Source organism: Euleptes europaea, chromosome 6 (assembly GCF_029931775.1).
Source record: "Euleptes europaea isolate rEulEur1 chromosome 6, rEulEur1.hap1, whole genome shotgun sequence".
NCBI classification, from domain to species: Eukaryota; Metazoa; Chordata; class Lepidosauria; order Squamata; family Sphaerodactylidae; genus Euleptes; species Euleptes europaea.
In genome coordinates, this window is record NC_079317.1 from 83,897,955 (window position 1) to 83,920,378 (window position 22,424).

General features: G+C 41.0%; 1 protein-coding gene across 1 annotated transcript in view; it reads left to right on the top strand.

The window, feature by feature from the left end:
• The first annotated feature begins 9,234 nt into the window (after positions 1-9,234).
• The window catches only part of SBF2 (SET binding factor 2), a 247,743-nt gene continuing 234,553 nt past the window's right edge, over positions 9,235-22,424 (top strand). The window contains exons 1-2 of the mRNA XM_056851939.1: positions 9,235-9,328; positions 17,842-17,927. Coding sequence (XP_056707917.1) covers positions 9,235-9,328; positions 17,842-17,927 — 180 coding nt within the window. The remainder of the gene's footprint in view (positions 9,329-17,841; positions 17,928-22,424) is intronic.

The window sequence follows — 22,424 nt, forward strand, 5'->3', positions numbered from 1 at the left end:
GAGTTTTCAAGGAAAACAGTGGGGAATTGGACGATCTAAGGGACATGAAGTACTCAAAGTTGAGATGTTCATGCACCAAATGCTGTTTACTCATCAACAGAAAAAGTTCTCATCCATTATTCTGACAAATTTAAAGCTTTTTTGGCATGCATCAGTGAAATGAAAACCTCTCTCTGTATTGAGAGCATCCATATGAAAATACTTTAGTACTCTTGTGGTAAGTATTCAACTTAGCAGGCAACAACAAGACACTGCTATTTCCCAAGGGAGCAGGGCCCTTAATTTTCACAGAAGAGCTGGAGTTTCTTCGCTCAAGAAACCTACACAGTTTATACGTTGATGAGCAGGTGAACTCGCCCTCATCTTTATTAGCTAAGGTTTCCTGATGGCTGCCCAAATCAAACTGTTCAGTAAGGAATTCTTTTCTCTCGGCTCCCTTTCTCTTTCTCCCAGTTCTTTGACAAGGCCTACAAAGAAGGAAATTTTGCAGGGTGGCCTACCACAACACACTCCTGGTATTTCCTCTCTCAAGTTTCCAGGGCATAATCTTGTGAGATGAGATTGCGTCATTTCTAGACTTGACCTGTTATGATGGTATTCAAGTGGTGGCCTTGTAGCCAGTGATAGGCTTCTAAATGTCTGGAAAGCTCTGTGTGAAAAAAACATGTGCCCATGTGTTTTAGGCAGAGTTAACGTAAGCAAAACTGTGTCATCTACTGTCAGGAAAACCACATGAACTCTTTTGCTCTTCTAGGAGAGTTAAGTCACAGGCTCTGTGCAGTTGTCACAGACAGTGGTTTGCTTGTGACTGGCATAAACCCGGCTTATTGCTGGGCTTGCACAATCTCTCTCTACCCCCATTCCCCCAGCTATGGGAGCCTGAACTATTTTGTTTTCGGTAGGCTCTGGTTAGGCATGGCATCTGAATGCAGTTTACCTGGGCTAATTTGAATTCCTTTCTTTGCCACAAGCCATGTTTCTGAACTGTATTTACAATGTAGTTTTGAATCCCAGTTTGTGGGGAGAAAACAAACTCCAGTTAGCCCAGGTGTCTGCATTTGGATGTTTCAACAAATTGGGGTTTGAAACCATGAAATTTTCAGTTGCACTTTGCTCAAAAGAGAAGAGTGTGTAAAAGACAACAAGCCAGGTTTGTGTCTTTTTGTTATGACATTGAATGCTCCACTGTTAATGTCTCCAGTTGGCTACTGAAAAAATTAATTATGGTTTTCTATAGTGCTTTAGAATAAGGATGTATAAAATTCATATCTTTATTGTAAATGAAAACCTGGTAAATTTGAAAGGCAAACCTATTAAGTAACAGTAGTGACAAGAGTCACTAGAAAAGACACTAGAAAAGACAGTCATGCTAGGAAAAGTTGAGGGCAGCAGGAAAAGAGGAAGACTCAACAAGAGATGGATTGACTCAATAAAGGAAGCCACAGCACTCAATTTGCAAGAGCTGAGCAAGGCTGTCAAAGACAGGACATTTTGGAGGACATTGATTCATAGGGTTGCCATCAGTTGGAAGCGACTTGACTGCACTTAACACACACAGAGAGAATGCAAAATAGTCGAAGGCTTTCATGGTTAGAGTTCATTAGTTCTTGTAGGTTATCCGGGCCGTGTGACCATGGTCTTGGTATTTTCTTTCCTGACGTTTCGCCAGCAGCTGTGGCAGGCATCTTCAGAGGAGTAACACTGAAGGACAGGAGTAACACTGAAACACAGAGACACTGTCCTTCAGTGTTACTCCTCTGAAGATGCCTGTCACGGCTGCTGGCGAAACGTCAGGAAAGAAAATACCAAGACCACGGTCACACAGCCCGGATAACCTACAAGAACCAATGCAAAATAGTATTTGGTGCACAAAGAGAATTCAAAATAGTATTTGGTGCAGCCTTGTATGAATAGCTGCAGCAGTTCTTTCAGATCTGAGATCCAGTCCTATTTAAAGTTCTATGAGGCCTGGGGGCTAATTCCATTCTAAAAAAACGTGAAGGCTAATGGTTGATGTGCCAATTGTTGATAGATCAGTCACTAACGGAAACACTACAAGCGGTGTTTCTGATGCGTGTTTAATTGGTTAGTTTATGGCAGAATGACATTGTTACCTCATGGTGGAATTTGCTGGCAGTCTTGCCCGTATTGGTTTTTGGACCTCAAGCTGGCAACATTGCCTGTTAGGAACTTGTTCTGTGATATTGGGTGGAATTTTGGCTCTCTTTTTCTGGCCTCCAGCCAGGCTATTAGCCATGATATTGGTTTTCCTGGGGTTATGAAAGGGAGGAAGAAGGGAATTAATAGGTGGTACCTCTAAGCATATCAATACAGTTGTGTAGTAAGAATAATTGGACATAATTTATAGCACCATGAACAAGAATTATTGTGTTTATGGTAGTCATACTGAAAAACCAAAGCACCTGTTGTGATTGCTAAATTGTCTCATCATAAAATGGGCATACTGCTAGTCTGAATCTAAAAATATTTTTCTGAACTACCTGCATTTTCATTACACAACTTCTCACCATCCACCCAAGATTTGGCTTGGGAGGTTGTTTGCGTCTGACTGAACCATGAATGCTGCTCACCTGCTCTATTTTCATGCCAAGCCACAGCTATATTTTATGTAATGTGATGTGAAGCTAAGTAGATTTAATAATGACTGCTTTGTCACAGCCTTTCTTGTAGTGGTATGATGTCGCTGTGCAAGTTGTGGGCAAGTCAGTACATGAACAGTTTTGAATAGCATAGTGTGCAGCTTTGGTTAGGATGGTGCAGAGTATAGATAAAGAACTTGCTAAACCACAGATGTGGCAGACTATGCTTGCAGTAGTGATTTGTGATTAATCGGGCTTGTGAATAGCCATTGCCAGTTTTGAAGACTGAATTTTGATTTGTATCACCACACCCATTTTCAAGTTCTGGGCTAGATTTGTGTAAGGCCATCTTTTGGGAAGTCTTTGGAAATGTCAGTTGGTACAGAATGTGGTGGCCACATTACTGTTATTGCTTCTAGTGCAGAGGTTCCCAAACTTTTTGAGTCACGGAGCACTTTTCTGGAGAGAAATTTGTCATGGAGCACTAATTTTCACCTAGTGCCTATATGCTAAACCGAACGCTGTTTTTGTATTTTTTATAATTTTGTTTGTAAGCTGCTTTGATGGCCTTATGCTGAAAGGTGGGGTGAACTTAGATGATCCCCTGCTTTTGTACTAAGTAGATGGGCAGGAAGATAGACGTGGCAGCTAATACTCTAGAACTACTATTACATCATCCACAGTGTGGAAATTAGCTACTCTACCAGATATATCCTGCTGAAATAAGGAAATGGAAAACCTAATCACATGGGCTAATTTTTTCCAATACATTTTTCTAGTATATGGGAAAAAGTAGGGAGACATAATTTGTCACTGCCAGTGGACTTGGGGGAGGGTCAAGGTTTGCCTGATTTCATGCAGGCCCTTGCAAAAAGCATTGTGTGGAGGTGTTGAGTAGGGTTGCCAGGTCCTTTTTTGCCACCAGCGGGAAGTTTTTGGGACAGAGCCTGAGGGAGGTGGGGTTTGAAGAGTGGAGGGACTTCAATGCCATAGAGTCCAATTGCCAAAGTGGCCATTTTCTCCAGGTGAACTGATCTCTATCGGATGGAGATCAGCTGTAATAGCAGGAGATCTCCAGTTAGTACCTTGAGGTTGGCAACCCTAGTGTTGAGGAAGTTGGAAATTATAAGAGGGACTTGTGCCTCTTCTTTCCCTTAACAAAGTTGAGTGTAAATGTGAGAGAAAAGTGCCTACCGAAGTCCTCTTTGCATACCAAGAGACTTATGGGAATACTAGACTCTTGTGTACTGTGCCAAGGGCACTTTCTGCTGGCATCTTGGAGTAAGCACCTGAACTCTCCCAGTTCTTTGCAATTCTTGGAGAATGGGGTGGGGGATGACTTCAAGAGGGACAATGGCTGTTTTCTTTGATAATTGATACTTGGATAAATGGAGCCTTGAGCATAGCATTATATGCTAGTTACTTGGTAGTACATTGTGTTCATCCAAGATTAATTTAATTTTCAATCAAGCAATTTTTTGCAAAAGCAGACCCTTAAAATACTACTTAGTCTGTTGAATAAACTAATTCAGTGGATTCCTATGCTGACACTTTAGTTATGTTGATGGTTCACTGGAATTAGTACTTTTCCATTTGTACTAAATGTTAATATACCTTTGCTGTAACATTTGGAAACAATGCCATGTTTAGCCCACGACATCCCATTCTGGATCGAGTGAACATTACATTTGCACAGGTGGTTTTCATTCCCTGAAGTATTTCAGTGTGAAGACTTGTAGTCCTGTCCCTTGACTTTCACTTGGGACCTTAGGTCATAGTCTATAAATTTTGAAATGTTCAGCAGTTCTAATCCTGAACCCTTCAGGGACTTAAGAGTGGAGAGTTGGCGAGGTTTCTTTTTATTGTATTGTCTAAAACTATTCTTAAAGAATTTGACTACAACATGTCACTGGCAAATGAACAGCTCTGCTGGCTGAAATGACTGAAGACTTCCTTGTGCTTATTAGAATGTATGCTTGCCATACAAACGAAATCTTTGTTGGTTAATGGCTTCATGGCATCCACCTATGGCAAAGCTAAAATACAAAGTGAAGGAATCTAAAGTGTCTTGCAAAAATGCTTGTCAGATTTAAAATTGCTCAGAAATTATAGATCTTAATTTACTGATATTTCATTTCATTTCATTAACCTTTATTGGCATACCAAATTTACTGATATAACTAATCAAAGAGAGAGTGACTGCAGTGTCACAAGTTGCTTTTATTGTTTCAAGTGAAGTGTTATTTGGAGTTTATAAATATGGGATTGGATTTTGCCTGTACAATCTGAGTTCAGGATGTTGTTCTCGAAAGTAGCCTGCTTTTCTTAGAAAACTGATTGACAAATGCAGCTGCAAGTTCTAGCCTGAAACTGCAGTTTGGAGCCAACCAACAAACCACAGTTTGGTGAAGTATCTCTGTTCAGGTGTTGTTGCGAACTGTGACTTGGTTTATTTTGATATCTCAATACAAGCTTAGTTACCTCTCTTTTATCCCTGCCAATCTGGAGGATGACTGCATTATTTCCTGACCCCTGGAAGATCTAAATAGATTTTTTAAAATAAACGTTATTAAATTGAAATTTGTCTCCAGCTCTGGGTCCCTCTTGGGAAGCTTAATGGTCTACTTCCAAGGTCCCCAAACTTTTTGAGCCTGTGGGCACCTTTGGAATTCTGATATGGCATGGAGGGTGCAGCCACAAAATGGCTGCTGTAGCTTACCTTCAGTCACACAGTGAAGATCTTTGTGCTGTGGTGGCAGCTACTGCCAAAACATCATTTTTAAAAAACTGCACAGCCTATGGGAAGCCTTGCTGGGCCAAAGACCTACCTGGCCTCACCCACTTTCTAACAACATTTGGTGGGCACCAGAAAAGGTATTGGCAGGTGCCATTGTCCCAATAAGCACCATGTTTGGGACCCCTGGTCTACTTGGAAGCAAAAACATGTCATTTTTATGGGAACCAATGATTATAGCCTAAAAGTAGCATAAAATTATTTGTAAAAGGTAGGAATATGTTTGGGGATTTGCTTCTGGTACCTATTTGCTTCACATACTCAAGATCAATTTTGTTCTGTGGACCTGAAGCATATTTGTGTGTGTGAAGTGCCGTCAAGTCGCAACCAACTTATGGCGACCCCTTTTTGGGGTTTTCAGGGCAAGAGACTAACAGAGGTGGTTTGCCAGTGCCTTCCTCTGCACAGCAACCCTGGTATTCCTTGGTGGTCCCCCATCCAAATACTAACCAGAGCTGACCCTGCTTAGCTTATGAGATCTGATGAGATTAGGCTAGCCTGGAGCATTGAGCCCTGACCTGGATGGCCCAGGCTAGCCTGATCTTGTCAGAACTCAGAAGCTAAGCAGGGTCAGTCCTGGTTAGTATTTGGATGGGAGACCACCAAGGAAGTCCAGGGTTGCTAATCAGAGGAAGGCACTGGCAAACCACCTCTGTTAGTCTCTTGCCTTGAAAACCCCATAAGTCGGCTGCAACTTGATGGCACTTTACACATACACAAATGCCATTGAGCCCTGACCTGGATGGCGCAGGCTAGCCTGATCCTGTCAGATCTCAGAAGCTAAGCAGGGTCAGCCCTCGTTAGTATTTGGATGGGAGACCACCAAGGAATACCAGGTTTGCTGTGCAGAGGAAGGCACTGGCAAACCGCCCCTGTTAGCCTCTTGCCATGAAAAACCTCCAAAAAAGGGGTCGCCATAGGTCAGCTGCGACTTGACGGCTCTTTACACACACAAATGCCATTGAACTCAGTATTGTCTTTACTTCAGAGCAGGGCTCCAGGGAATGGTTGGAAGGTGTATGATATGGTATCCTTTTTAAATTGAGTGCATGTGAACCCAGTCTTTGCCTGACTGTGGAAACACCTGGGAAACCATGTAACTATATTGGGGTCGATGGTAATATATTTTTTTAATGGAAAGGAATATGGAAGATCCTGATAGCTGACTAGCAGCAGCTAAGGAAGATTTGGCTGACCTCTGCCCACAGGTACTTAAAGCCTAGGTATGGCCAGAACTGTGAGCGTTTTGGTCTGAGAGTTGTAGCCTACAGTTTGCGGAGACAAAGGAAGACCTGCTCCCATTCTCCTGTTTTGTCTGTTTCTGTTGTATTTTTGTACTTTTTTAAATTGTAAGTTGCTTTGGGTCTTCGTTGGGGAGAGAAGTGGGCTATAAATTAATAGTTATTATTTTTATTTCATTATTATTTTTTTACAAAATTTCTATCCCACCTTTCTGCCCTCCCAAGTGCCACCAAGATGGCTAACAAATGAAAGAATACATTTAAAAAATCACATTTTGAAACTATTAAAGCCAACCAACCAGCACCTACCAGATCATTAAAACAAAACCAGAGCTAAAATACATACAAAAACATGAAAACAACAATTAAAACATTGGGGAAGGAAGAAGGAATCACTGAGAGAATGCCAAACGAAACAAAAAAGATTTCACTCGCTAGTGGAAGATAGTAACAGAAGGAGGCTGATGAGTCCCCCTGGGGAGAGAATTTTAGAGTTTTGTGGCCACTATCCAGAAGGTCCTCCCCCAAGGTGCCACCCGAGAGAAGGCGGGGGCATCCAAAGCAGGGACTCCGAAGAAGAACATAATGGTCAGGTAGGTTCATAAGTTAGTAGGCATGTTGGTCGCTTGCAGGAAGGTGCGCCTTGGTGACTTCCCCACCTCAGGCTTCTCTCAGGCCTCAGAATGAGAGGGGAGGGGATTGCACTACCTTATTCTCCTCCCTGCAGGACAGCACCTGCCCCAACTGAGATGTGCCTGTGATGCTTCCTCCCTGGCTGTCACTGGGATCTGCCTTTATACACCCTGCTTTCCCATTGGCAATTGCTCCTCCCACTAGCCCGTGCACATTGCCCTCACCTGGTCATCGTTGTGCACCTGGAGTGGTGTCTTCGTCCTCTTTCCACCCCATGCCAATTCTGTGCTCAAGGGGCCAGGCTATGCCCCACCCCGTATCTGCCCTCCCCACCTGAGCTGTCGTCATACCTGATTGTGGGTGTTCCAGCCATCTTGCCCCCGCAGCAAGCCCTCCTGCAGCCAGCTGAGGCTTGTCTGGCTGCCAGTAGTGGGGTGACAGCATCATGTTGATGCTGGATTACATCACCTGGCCAGATATCTTCAGCCAGTTCTCCAGTATTCTGCTGGCCCTGTTGGCAGCTTGAGGTGGAGCAGCAGAAAAGCATTGAGTCAGGACTGGGAGGCAGCGGGGGAAAGGAGGCTGGGTGTCTGCTCTGGACAGGTCCTAACAATATAGGGCTCTAAAGGTCAGCAACAGCACCTTGAATTGCACCAAAACCAAATTGGGGGCCAGTAGTGATGCACCAAGACTGGAGCGATATGGTCCCTATAACGCACTCCAACCAATAATTAGAAGATGATACAATTAATTAGCAAAGGTTGAAGGTATTGTAAAACATGCATCTGGTCTAGATGGTCCCTGGTATGGGTAGGTGATATTGGCCAGTGTCTTGTTCCACATTACATTTTTGACCCCTTGGCCACTGTTGTCTCTACTGTCAAGGCTATCAATTTCCAGATTCTGTCTAATTCTCCCTTGCCCCTTATTGATTCCTTGTCCCTCTTTTTCTTCTTAATAGGCACTTCTAAACTTTGCTACTAATTTATCTATTATAGGAAAGGTTTTACTTATGTTTTAGTGCTGTGTGCTGAACTTATCTGTTGGCTCTGAGAATATTTTTTTGTTTATTCTTGTGCAATGCTGCATTCCCTCTTAATTAGACATATCTAACTTTCTGGTGCCTGTTGAACATATCAAAGATTGAAAAAACACATTTGGTCTTAAATATTTTTTTAAAAATTAATTGCAGTCTTCCTCAGCATTCCACAGTCTTCTGAATTAGTTTATATTGTATCAGGGTTTTTAATCCACCAGAATAGTTTTCTTTTCAAAGGAGTGTTTGTGTTAGCTTTTAGTGAACAGGTGTTTGACCCTCTTCCCTCATAAGAATGAACTGCCTTTGATGAATGTGTCAAACATCGAGATCGTTTCCCAATATCAACCATGATGCCAACAATGTGAAAAATCTGATTGTCCAGATTCACCTGAAATTCTAAAATGGTGTATGCTGAAATCCCCCAAGCCTTATTACGGCAGTAATAGAAACAAGCAGAATTGCAAGGGTGGAGGAAGGGGAAGGGAAACATGTCTTCTGCATTTTCCAAGTGTAGCAGCTTTTCCTAGTGTTTTCCATTAGTAAAATTGACTAGATGGAATTGCAAGCATTTTTTTTGTTTAGTCTTTTAATCCTGACAGAGGCCATGCAGTTAAAAGAAAAATAGGTAAGGCAGTATTCTTGGTGCTGCAGGCCATTGCTTTATGGGAGCAGATAGCCTTTTTAATGCTCATGTGGCATTGGTGTGGTGTAGTTGCTCAAAGACTAAGTTACCAGAAACTCCCAGGTTTCAGCTTCACTCCTGCCATGGCAAGCCAAATCTCCTTAGCATCACCACCTTATCTGCAATATACAAATCATTTTAAAAACTGAGACCTAGCCACACTCTTACCACATCTTGTCAGATTGCTGCAGTGTGTGGTGCACCAGTCTACAGTGGTGACTGACTCTAATGGCAAATGGTTCAGCATGCAGCAGCAAGGCCGCAGTCTAGCAAAATCTTACCCTTATTTCATCTCAAGGATGAGCTTCACATACCGTGTGGTTACGACCCACCGGAACCGTAAGTCTCGTCTTACCCTTATTGAAATAACTTCATTGGCTGCCAGTTAATTTCTGGGCACAGTTCAAGCTGTTAATTCTTTCCCTGGTTGTGGCCTGTTTAGGACTTCAAAATGTATCTGAAGGGACCATCTAATTGATTGTTAAAATAGCTGGAAGTCCTGATCTATGTTTCTCAACATCCAGAATTTAGGAGGTGTGTGTGTGTAAAGTGCTGTCAAGTCGCAGCCGACTTATGGCGACCCCTTTTTAGGAAGGTTTTCATGGCAAGAGACTAACAGAGGTGGTTTGCCAGTGCCTTCCTCTGCACAGCAAGCCTGGTATTCCTTGGTGGTCTCCCATCCAAATACTAACCAGGGCTGACCCTGCTTAGCTTCTGAGATCTGACGAGATCAGGCTAGCCTGGGCCAGGAGGTGACTATAGACAAAGAGAGAGCACTCTCTTTGATGGTGGTGCTTAGTCTTTAGAGTCCCTGCTCTTGCATTTGCCTAGCACTATATTTTAAAGTTTTAGGTGTGAGGTGCTTTTACTTTACCAGTTTTTTATGGTTGGTTACCATATCCATGTCCTTGTCATTGATTTATGCTGTTGTGGCTTATTGCTGCTTTTATTGATCGCATTGAGATATTTAATGCTTATTTGATTTATTTAATGCTTTTTAAAAAAATATATTTATTTAATGTTTATTGTCAGAGATTATTTTAAGTGCTGCTGGCTAAATCTTGTTTGCTATTGTTTGTTTTTACTGTACATGTAGAATTTTGGTTAGAAGTGCAGAGGGGCAGATAAAGGTAGGTTGGCTGTTAGGTGGGAAGGAGATAGGGTTACCAACTCCAGTTTAGGAAATACCTGGGGTGGAGCCTGGAGAGGGTGGGGTTTGAGAAGGGAAGGGACCTTAGAAGGGTATAATGCCATAGACTCCACCTTTTAAATTTAGTCATAGCTATGTTTCAATGAGATTTTCATAAAGGGTGGTGGTTTTCATTCTTTATTTTTAGATTTTTCAATCTGGTTTAAATAAAATGTAAGGTGAGAATCTTAGCATTTAACAACTTCACTGCCTTGCCATAGACTTGCTTGCAACTCTGTTTTCTATTCTAGTGCGGTGGCACTACGTGCATGCGCGCTTGTATGTGTATATAGCACATGATGCCTTAAGGTCATTATTTTAAACAAATCAAACCATTTGTACCCAAACATTAGGCACAGAGTTAAAAATAAATGCAGCTTAAGTATATTGTTATTCAAAGCCCACAGGGAAAGAGGCACAGTTTATCACACTTCTCATTAATTTGGAATGTAAGTTGCAGTAACAACTTGCTCCTGGAATTTAAAGGGCAAGCAGGAGATGGCATGTGACCTTTGATAGAGGAGATTTACACAAGAAGGGAGTTGAGGGGGCCTGAGGTTCGGGAACCAGAAAATGTTGCCAGGATTTTAACGTTTTGTGTGTGAAGGATATTTAAAGTGAAAGATATTGGAGAAGCTTGTATTTGGGGCTTAAACGAATGAAGAAACATATACCTCTTCTGGATATTTTCTGCAGTACAGAATTTATTATACAATGTGTGGATACTATAGCTCAAATCTTTATATGCAGTAGATATTAAACAACCAATTTTAAATAAGTTCATCACATACTTCAAAAAAGTGTGTTGTCAAATGCATTTTATGCTTTTAAAAAACTGTCTTAATCACATCAAAAACACACAGTATTGTATTTTTTCTGTTTGATGTGAACCAAACTCAGTGCCAAATGTGTTACATTAAAAAAAAAAAACACCTTAGAATGAACGTATGTAGGTATTATAAAAGAGAATGAGAGGAATTAATTGTGTTTTGTCCTTCTGTGTAAAAGTGTATATTTGTAGTGGGACAGGAGCTTGCAAGATATTATGTTCTAGCTGTGTTCCTGGGGCATGCAAATGTTTAGACCATGTTTAGACATGTTTAGACCATGAACTCCAAGTAAAGGATACTTTTATGGAGGCATTTCAGAAGCTGTAAATCCTCCAAATAGTACTTAAGAAAACGGGCAGTTCAATCTTCTTGAAAGTAAGGCTGTGAACTTGAATAAATGTAATAATCAAATTAATCAACATTTCTTTTCAGGGCTGCCGATAGCCACCATGGGCCCCCAGACAAAGATTCCACATGCCCCCCCATATGACTCTGATCTAACCCATGTGTCTAATTTTGTAATTTTACAGTTGTATATGCATACATACAAACATACATATGTGTAGTGTAGGCACACTTCTTACATCTGATAAAGTGGGCTGTAGTTCACAAAAATTTCATTTCACAATAAATCTTTAGTAAGTTACTCGCCCTATTTAAAGCACCCAAATGTACTCCCAATGTAGTTCTGAGACGTGAGGCTGGTCTGCCTAGGACTGAAACTAAAGTTTGGATAAATGCTATCAATTATTGGTTAAAAATCCATTTAAATTCAACTGGGCTAATAGCACAATTTTTATCTGCAGTACCATATCCATCATGGTCTGATAGGATCATCAAAAAACTATTTACAATTGGTCTTGATCCACAAAATCTGATAGATTTGGGACTAAAAAAAGCCAAGTCTGTGGTCCATCAACTTACTGAGTTTCAAAATGACAATGCTCTTCTTCCTAACTACTTTAAAAACTTCAGGTCATGGTTAGGCAGTTATTCAGCCCCTTATCTAACCTCAGTTACTTCCCCAACATTTTCTAGAGCCCGATTTGATGCCCTTCCATCTGCTGTACTTTCAGGAAGGTTTCTTTACTGCCCAAGAGAGAAACACAAATGCTCTTGTTCCATGGATATGGTGGACATATTTTGCTCCATTGTGAACATTATGATGATGCCAGAAATCGTTTAATTACTCCCCTCCTATCTCGATTTGTACACTCTTACACGTCTGATGCCTCCTTGGTAGAATATCTACTGGAAGACTTATATTTCATATTCCATAGCAAAATTTTGCTCTTATGTTTGCTAGAAACGAAAGGCATTTATGAAGAACAAAGACCTTATGGGCAAACATAGGATGTATATTGTATATTTTATCCTGGCCTTTGGCTGTAATAAAATAAATGATGATTTAGTAAGTTAATCAGTAAGAAATCTATTTCTGTTTACCCTTGTACCTTTACCCAGCACAAAAGGAGAGGCAAATAAGTTATATAGTGGTGTTGGATGAAAAGAACAGATATCATTAGGACTGATTTTGCTGACATATTTTCTAAAAAGATTGTTTCATTTATCATATAACATGAAACAATGTCTACAGTAGTAAAGCAGCATTTACAAAGAGATATTAGATGTCCCACCAATGCATCATCAACAACCCACTGCCTGAACAGTGTTTAAAATGTAATTAAATCTAATTAACTGGGTTGAAATATTTAGTAGAATAAAGCTGAAGAAAAACACCAAAACATCCATAGTGCCAAAATGTAACCTAAACAACATCCCTGAGTAGTTTAAAGACCATGTAAAGAACAGACTTGCATTACTAAGTTCAATTGAATATGAACCAGAACTGTAGGTTGAAACCAAAGATATTATCAAAGAAGAATGTGTGAAGTCTATTCCTGTTGCCAAAAGAAATGAAAAGCCTTGAAGAATGACTGATAAAACTCTTTAAATTGCTAAAAATTGACAAAAAGCAAAAGTAAAAGGTGACAAAAACAATCAAAAGTCTAAATGCAGTAATCCAGTGACTGGCATGTAGAGACAAAGAGAACTATTATAATAACCAGTGTAAAGAAATAGAAGGGAACAATAAAAAAAGAAAAAAAAGAACAAGAGATATGTACCACAAGATCAAAGAAATTAAAAAGAAATGTAAAGAAAGGTTAGGCATGCTGGAAGATCAACACAGAAATACATTGATGGAACAGGACAAAATAAAGAGAAGATGGGAACAATACAGTGAAGAACAATACAAGACAGATTCTTTCCAAGAAGAATCATTTGAAGAAGAACCTACAGTTTTAGGAAATGAAGTGAAAGCTGCACTGAGAGAGGAAAGGTCTTTCCCATCCTCTACTGCCAGGTTCTTTTAACTGGTGATGCCGGGGATTGAACCTGGGACCTTTTGCATGCAAAGCAGAGGCTCTTCCACTGAGACACAGTCCCTCCCCATAGTGCTCTTAAAATACTGTGCTGATATGGTAGTATCCCTTTTTAGTACCATGGGACACTGGGAGTATGTGGGGGTGCATGCATTTCCACACTTGGTACTTATCTCTTCAAGCTGGTAATAAGCATACCACAATGGTTAGTTGAAAGGACTGAGGTACTTTTGTGTTACAAGCATAATATTGCCTTTCAAAATTCTTAAACAAAATCACAAAAGCAAGTGTTTAAAAGCTTTTAAAATGTTAGTCAAGTTAAAAAAAAGTAGATGAAGCAGAGCAGGAGAGATGAACCCCTATGATCTTCCCATGCCACAAATGTGACATGTTCCAATGGCAAGACAAAGTTGGGTCACCCTTTAAAAAATAATACTCCTAAAAGTTTGTTCCTTTGCACTTAATGCGGGTAACACATTCCAAATAGATCTCAATCAAATTGGCAACATAAGAGACTAAATTAAATTTACCCTAATCATATTTAACTATAGACACTGGGGAAGGTAGATCAGTTTTATCTGTGTCTTGTTACAGGATATTTCAGCGACTTCTTCACTACTTCCTCAGTTCCAGAACGGTCATGTCTACGATATTTGTACAATGTCAATCCATTTTAAACAAGTCTAATTACACGTTAGAATCTGGAAGATTGTTTTTGTTTCAAGTTGGTTTTGGATGGTTGTGTATAAGATATGCTCCAATAAAATATGCTCTGAGTTTTAAAGGCTGCATTAATACAGTATTATAATCTGGGGGCAAATAAGTCTGAGTGAAAACTGATTTGACAGCGAGTTGCTCTTTGGAATGTGGCCTCCCAATATTTATGGAATGTTGTCATTAGCTGCCATCAGCTTCAGTTGAACTTGAAACCATTCTTGCTTTTCATATGTTTCTAATAAAACTTTCTGCTAACACCTTCTGTATTGCCATGTTAAAGAATATAAAATCACTTAGGTGTGTGTTCATGTTTACAATACAGTACTATCGCTGTAATCGGAGACTTCCAAAAGCAAGCTATGTGTGGACAACTTGAGAACTGCAAAGAAGTCAGTTGAACACTGTTAAAGTCTAAGACTAAATAAATTTATGGGGGCTAGAAATGTGATTGCAGTTTAACGTCATTAGTTGAATGTACGGGTCTGAGAAACAAAAAATAAACAAAGAAATTATGCCAAAGTATTAGAAGAATCTGGTGTGTCCTGAAGTTCATTTTTTAAGACTTGGGGTGACCTGGATTTTTGGTGGCAGATTCCTGACTCTTTCTGACTCTTCCCCCCCCCCCCCCCATGGCTACATTGAAATAAGACAGCACCATTCCTTTGTAGCAGCATTAATGAAGTTTTGCAAGCGACTTATAGGAAGTGCACTCACATTGATGGACTGAATGGCCCCCTTCTGTTCATTGCTAGCTACTGTTTGGCTACCATTTCTAGTATGTTTGTTGGCAAGGTGGTATCACAAGTGCCTGGGCCTGTGTTGTACTTTTAATAAGGAGAACAGGAGTGTAGTGGTACAGTGGTGCATGTAGATATGTATACACTGTTTCCTCATGCTGCTCGTAAAGGACTGTAGACAATGGATGTTTATGATGACCTTCATCCTGCACAAAAGTCCTCTGTATGTTAAATGTGTAATTTTTGAAGCCTCCCTGATTGTTCCTTGTTTACACCTTAGCTTGTTGTATTCTTGACAGCAGACTGCATACATTTTTCACTTTGATTTTTCACACAGACTATAAAATTGTACCCTGGTAGTATTCCACTGCAGTTTTATGTAAATATGCTAGAATGTTATCACATTAACTGTTGATACTGTGGTGGCAACTTAAACACAATGATATGAAAGAAGTCTTACAGATATCGGCTGCTTTCAGACATCATGCGAAAACATTGTTTTAATTAACTATGGTGTTTGTCTGAATGAGGGCCGCTCAGCTAATAAATTATGGTCCATCAAACCAGGATCTGAAGTTGGTTTATTAGCCACAATTACAGTGCAGTCTGCCGGGTGGTGGTGGGGGAGAACGACCCTGTGGAGGTGGCGTGACTCCTGCTTTGGTGTAAACCACTGACACTGGTTCCATGCCAGTCATGATGACACAAGGGTTCAGTGCAGTTGCACAATGCCTGCACACTGAAGCAGCAGCGCCACCCAGGCACTCTGGCACATCTTTGGTGCAAGTGCCTGTGCCAGAACAAAAGAGGGTGTTCCCAGGGGCATGGATAGAGTTTAGCTGTTCCCTGAGGTGTATGGCCATGGGAATACCCCCCCTTTACCAGTGCAAAGTTGCGCCGACAAAATTGATGGTCCAGCCCATTGACCATCAGTCTGCGAGTATTCCCAGCACCCTTCTTTTGGTGCAAGCCCTCCCAAACACCCAAAACCACCTTAGGAATCCAGCCAAGTGGCTGGCCAATGGAGATGCTCACCCCCATCGGCCATTTTCACCCTTGGCAACCAATGGCAGACTAGCGGGCCAGTTAAAAACCCCAAGTGGAATGGCCCAGACCTCATAAGCTAGGGCGTGAGGCATGAGCTGCTGTCTGACAGCTACCGGCCGTGGGAACTGAGAGCGAGCGGGGTGGCACGCGTGGTGGCAGGGAAAGCACACAGAGAGCATTTGGCACTATGTGGCTTTCACTTTGTAGCAACATCCACCCGGGATGGCAAAGTCCACACAGTCAGTGGCTGGGCTTTCCCACTTAAGAAAGTTTGCAGGTATACAGCCAGGACCCGACAGGGTGGAAGCACTATGTAACATAAGCTGGGCACTCTACTTGGAATCTCCCTGTGCCCCACACACTTTCCCTCTGCTGGAGCCACCCACCCTTGCAGACCTGGGGGGCCATGTGGTCTCTTGTCACCAGGCAGAGGCTACAGACGCTGACAGGAACTACCGCCTTTCCCTCAGGCCCCGCTCACACAGCAGTGTTATGTTCCGGGAAGTGGGGAGGGGGCGAGCACCATGAGCAAAGGGTGAGCACCCCAGCAGGGAACAGTCTCCACCAATGGTCTGGGAGCAAGAGGGGCTGACAGAATTTTGACCCTGCAGTCACTGCAGTCAACCAGTGTTCCCTGGAACCCTAGGATTCTGCAAGAAATCACTAGGGGTTCCTTGAGAAATAGTGATGATCATATGTTAATCATATGTATCATTGGCTAATCATATGTAAATCATATGTAATCATACATAGGGGTTCTCTGAAACATGAATATTATTTCAAGGGTTCTGCAAGGGTAAAAAGATTGAGAAACGCCGGTTTATACAGAATAGGCACCCTTGCTGCTGGTGGTGCAGAGGGCCCCCAACTGGGAGGCTGCCAAGGAGGACCGTGAATCAATGAGGGTGATGGCCAGAGCAACATGAAGCTGGTGGCGACCTCCACAATGATACTGCAACACCGGAGGGAGTAGGGCCCATGATCACCAATGCCAGTGTGGTGTAGTGGTTAAGAGTGGAGGACTCTAATCTGGAGAACCAGGTTTGATTCCCCACTCCTCCACATGAGCGGTGGACCCTAATCTGGTGAACTGGGTTGGTTTCCCCACTTCTACACATGAAGCCAGCTGGGTGATCTTGAGCTAGTCACAGTCCTCTCTGAACTCTCTCAGCCCCACCTACATCAGAAGGTGTCTGTTGTGGGGATGGGAAGGGAAGGTGATTGTAAGCCGGCTTGAGACTCCTTAAAGGTTGTGATGTGTCGTCACCCCATGGGTCAGTAATGACCCAGTGCTTGCACAGGGACTACCTTTACCTTTTTTAAATATATCCAGGCATTATATGGAACAGTCGGTAGTAGTTAGGATGCAGAGGTACAATGCAAAACGTAATCAGCTTGATTAGAGCAAGAAGATGTGCATAGAAGTGGGGAATGCAGAAAATTTCCATCTAAGCTAAGAATCTTACATCCTTATTGAATTATTGGATGGGGGAGGTCCATTGTTCTCAACTTGTTAATGAAAGATATAATTCAGTAATCTCATGTTGTAATCTCCTTCTGAAGATTCTCTGAAGGACAACTGTATCTATTTAATTATTATTATATTTGTATCTGAAGGAATACACTGCATTTTCTGTTGGTGTTAGTCAATGCAATGTATGAAAGTTAGAGCTATTCTGAAAGCAGTCTTCGATCAAATTTAGGTTTTGTTTTTGTTACAATGATTGTGTCATCTGAACAAGCAGCCAAAACTATAAATCTCAGCAGTAACATGCTATGTGATTACAATTTTAAAAACATATACATAGGTCAAATTGAGTGCAGACATAAGCACTCTTAGCTATGTATTAGATTAGTGGCCTTTGTCTTCGTTCATTTAATCTTTTGACTATAAAAGCTAACACTAATTCTAGATGCTCATTCTATCTTTTTTTCTCCTTCTCTGCAGGTTCAGGAGAAGGCTTAGGGAAAATAATCCAAAGATTTCCCTTAAATGATTTGGATGACACTCCTTTTCCACAGGGAATAGAGTTGGTAAGTTGTGGCATGCATTTGCAAGCTTTCTCTCTTTATTCTATACATAGATTGATAATAATTTGTGGTTTCCAATAGATGGTCAATTTATGTTGAATGTTTTAGAAACTGTACGTATTTCTTCTCAAGGTCATTTTAATCACATAACTAGATTCCACAAGGGTAGTTATGTTAGTCTGTTGAAGAAAAAATAAGCAGGAGTGTCACGGTATTTTAAAGACTAAAATTTTTATTTTAGCATAAACTTTTATGGGCTAAAACCCACCTCATCAAAGACAAGTAGTTACTAGGGGTGAACATTAAAAAAATTGGTAAAATTTGGTTTGGGTGTATTGGACCCGAACATTTTCGGATTCTTGAAAAATACTGAATCCCCATACCAGTATGACTTTTCCCTGTGTTTTTTTAGGGAATCTGAAAAAAATTGGGTCCATTATATCCTGTGTGAGACTTTTCTGGGGCTTGGGGAGGGGGGGCTGTATTTTTAAGGTGGAGGTACCAAATTCTCAGTGTGGCTTCTAGTGACTCACCTTGGAGGAGCTTCCAAGTTTGGTAAAGATTGAGCCAGGGCGTCCAATTTTATGGGCCCCCAAAGAGAGTGCCCTAATCCATCCTTCATTGTTTTCAATGGAGGAAAAATGGGGCCCCATAAAATTGGACCCCCTGACCCAATTTGGTGCCTCTACCTTCAAGAATAGCCCCCTTCCAAAGCCCCAGAAACATTCCACATAGACTACAATAGAGGGGTGGGATTTAAATTCCTGTGGGAGCTTTTTTCTTTTTCTTTTAGCAATTATAGCTGGTGATCCTGAAATGATCCCGAAAAAAAGCCAATTTTTTTTGGCTTTTTCAGGATCAGGATTGCCAGCTACAGGTTAAATCTGCATATATATTTTTTGGTTTGGCTTTGCCGAATTTACACCCTTAGTAGTTACACACATACAAGGTCATGAAATGAAGGGAGTACAATATAAGATACAATTAAGTATCATTCAAGTGAATTGAAACACCATTCACAATAACAGTGATTGGCAATAATGCTTGACTTTTTAAAATAAGCTGGCTAACATCTGTAATTACAGAAATCCCAAATCCTTGTTGTCGTTGGGAGACTTCCTGCTGAACTACGTCAGATATTGTACCCTGTAGTCTATCTCTCTTTAAATTTTTATTTTCAAGTATCAAATATCAGCCTTTGCAACATCTTGAGAGATATATATTGTTAGACTCCTTTTTTACATAATAAGAAAAATCCATCTGTCAAAAAACCTGTCTGTGATCATTGTTGTTCTCATACAGTATTTCCTGTAAGGTATTAGTTTAGTTGTATATGCTATATTCCAGATTTTATAAAGCTACCTGGAGCTTGTAGATGGTTCTGCATGTTTCCGTTTCACCACAAGTTTTTTAAGAATAAAAATAAAAAGAGGAGGTGTGCTATAATAAGCTTCAGTGTTCTCATATCTGATGGGTTGGGAGCTGTTTGAAATAAGGCTGCATGTGCCTCACTGAACATATTTAAATTTTATTATTTATAATATATGTGAACAGCTGGTCAGCACTGTCAGCTGTGATAATGCTGATCGTCTGTTATTGCTGTGGACTGAATTTGACCCTCACCTTCTCGTCCACACTCCAAGGAAACTAGACCGAATCACTGGTAAGGGGATGAGAAGAGCATGGATTCAGGCTTTGTGACTTTACTGCCTGTGAGGAAGGTAGGTGTGCCTAAGATGCAAACATCCAGCAATTCATTGGGACTATAACGGGAAATGTTCTATTACATATAGCACTATACTTTACATGTCTAACTGCACCACAACAGCATAGAGCATATATGCTTGCCAGGCTAAATGCACTACCCTCTGCCTTGCTATATGGAAGATTTAATAAAATCCCATTTGTGGACAAAGTTTGCCCCTGCGGGAATAGTAAAATTGAATCCCATGTGCATGTCCTTTTCAGTTGTTGCTTTTATGCTTGTAGCCGATCCCAATTCATTGACCCACTGTTCGTAAACAGGGAATGACTCTCTGGTGAAATAAGGACATCCTATCTTATGACCACACAAAACCCAAAAATAATTGCATCAGTGGCAAGGTTCTTACAGCTAGCAACCAGGTATCGTGAATGGTGTGTAGCTTTCCTTAATGGCTGATTTGGGATGGTTTTATCCAATTTTATTTATTTGTACTCGGTTTTACCCAAATGTATGTTCTTCCTTTTTATATGCCAATAAAGGCTCGTGTTGTGTGTTGTTGACTATGATTTTAGAAAATGTATCAATTGTACTAAAATGCCACTAGCAGCTTGTTGCTTTTCTGTTGTCTTCTCTCCAAATTATTGTCTTGATGGGCTGGTGAAACGATTTGAGAAGAAGAATGTGATAAATAAAATATTTACTAAATGTGCAGTAGGGAGAATATGGGCTCCCTCTGTTTCTTCAGCTTTTATTAAAAAATTATTTGAATGGAGAGCCGTTTTAGAACTTGGAACATCCTGTTCAGAGACTAAATGCTGAGTTTTCAAGTGTAATATTCTGTAAATTGTCTTTAAAATTGCTGAGAAATGATGGTGCAGTGATATTACAATGTAGATGCCAAGAAAATCAGTAAAGGGCCTCAGGGGATAGCATTTCAGGATATTGGTACACTTTGTTACATTTTTTAATCATAATTTGACTTCTGAAGATGTTTAATAAAATAAGAAATGGTTTCTTCCAAGTATTAGTATATTCTTGCATTTCTTTTAAAAAACGTTGGAATGCTGTGATGAATGTACAGGAGCTGCTGTGGGGTGTGTGCATTTAGAGGCTTTAAGTATGACCAGCAACAGTACCTTTGGATCCTGTAAAACGGTGACCATTTGGGGTTGGTTAACTCTGTAACTGGTGGACTTGCCTTAGTCCAGCCCTTTTAATTATAGGCTTTTAATTGTAGTTTATTGTATTATTATGATGTACTGTATTTTAATTGGAATATTATTGATGTTCTAGTTGTGAGCCGCTCTGAGCCCAGCCTCAGTCAGGAAAGGGTGGGATAAAAATCCAAATAAATAAATGAAACCACTTCTGCCTATAGGTAGAGGCATGACCTGAGCAGCTGCTAATGGGGGAAGAAGTCTCAAGATCCAATTTTATATGGTTATTCTAAGCACACACAGGTAGACAAGTCAGGCAATTGAGGAAGAGAAACACAAATTCACAAAACAAGGTTTCTAGCTATTTCAAAACTTAGAAGGATTTGATAGTATTCATTCTCCCCATATAAGGATGGCCCCACATTCCAAGCTTTGCAGTTGAAATATGACAAATGCAGTTGCTGTGTTAGTTCTTTTTTCAGGGGTTTAATGGGAAGAAGCGGTTTGTCTTTGACCAGTCAGAAAGTGAGGGGCTTATGCAACCCCCGCTCCAAAATGGTCCATATCAATAAACTATTTACCAAAGATCTTGTGGGTTTTGCTTATAGTACTTTTGGAATTATGCATAGAATTAAACATGGGATGCAAAAGCAATTGTCGGTCCGAAAACAACTACTGGGAAATATGCATCAGAGGTGTCAGATGGGGGAAATGATGCTGAAGTGGGCCATCCAATTTAGATGGTTTTTTCATTGTCTTCCCCTAGCAAAGTACTTGCCAGGCTACTTTGACAACTATCTAGGTGCCAAATTCTTGCAGTTCATGTGACTTTGCCCAACTCATGTCTTGGAATTTTGGTCACAGTATTTGCCTGTCTTATATCTAAACAATAAAAAAGTGTTTCTTTCATTACAAGAAACTTACTCTGACTCTTACAGGCAACATTTCTGGCCTTTGTCAAATACTCTACTGTATACCAATTTTAGTGTAGTGGTTTCAACACACGGCTGTAATTCAGTGACTGGGTATACATTATTCAGTTGTGATTATGTCTGATGGTACCACTGCATGTTCAAAAGGTGGGTCACAGCAAGATTCTTAACTTTTTCAGTGTAGTCATTGTGGATGTCTCATAGTAACATTAGAGCCTTGCTGGTCAAAAAAGAGTTCATCTAGCCCAGCACCCAGTTTCTTACATGGGTAAATCAGATGCCCCCCCCCCAAACCCTACAAGGTAGGATATGAAGGCAACAGCTTTTCCAGCTGATGCTCTCCCAGGTTGGAGGCATACTTCTTCTGGACATGAAGCTTCAGTTGCAGTAGGTAGCAACCTAATATTCTGTGTCGGAATGCAGAATAAGGCTGCAATCCTGAAGGGGGGGTTGAAGCTCCTTAGGAGCTGGTGTGATCTCGCGCCAGTGTAAATGTCCATTTAATCTGTGATAAGGGGCACTTATGCCGTCACATATGACATCCATGCCGGCGCTGGGATGCCACTCCATGGCTTGGGCACAGATGCTGCCTCCTGCCAGTGTTCCAGTGATGCACATCCCCATGCCAGTGTCCTGGGAGGCGTTCCCAGGGTGTTCCTAGGGGTAGAACTGCTTTTAGGCAGCTTCCTAACCCCTTTTGCCCTGG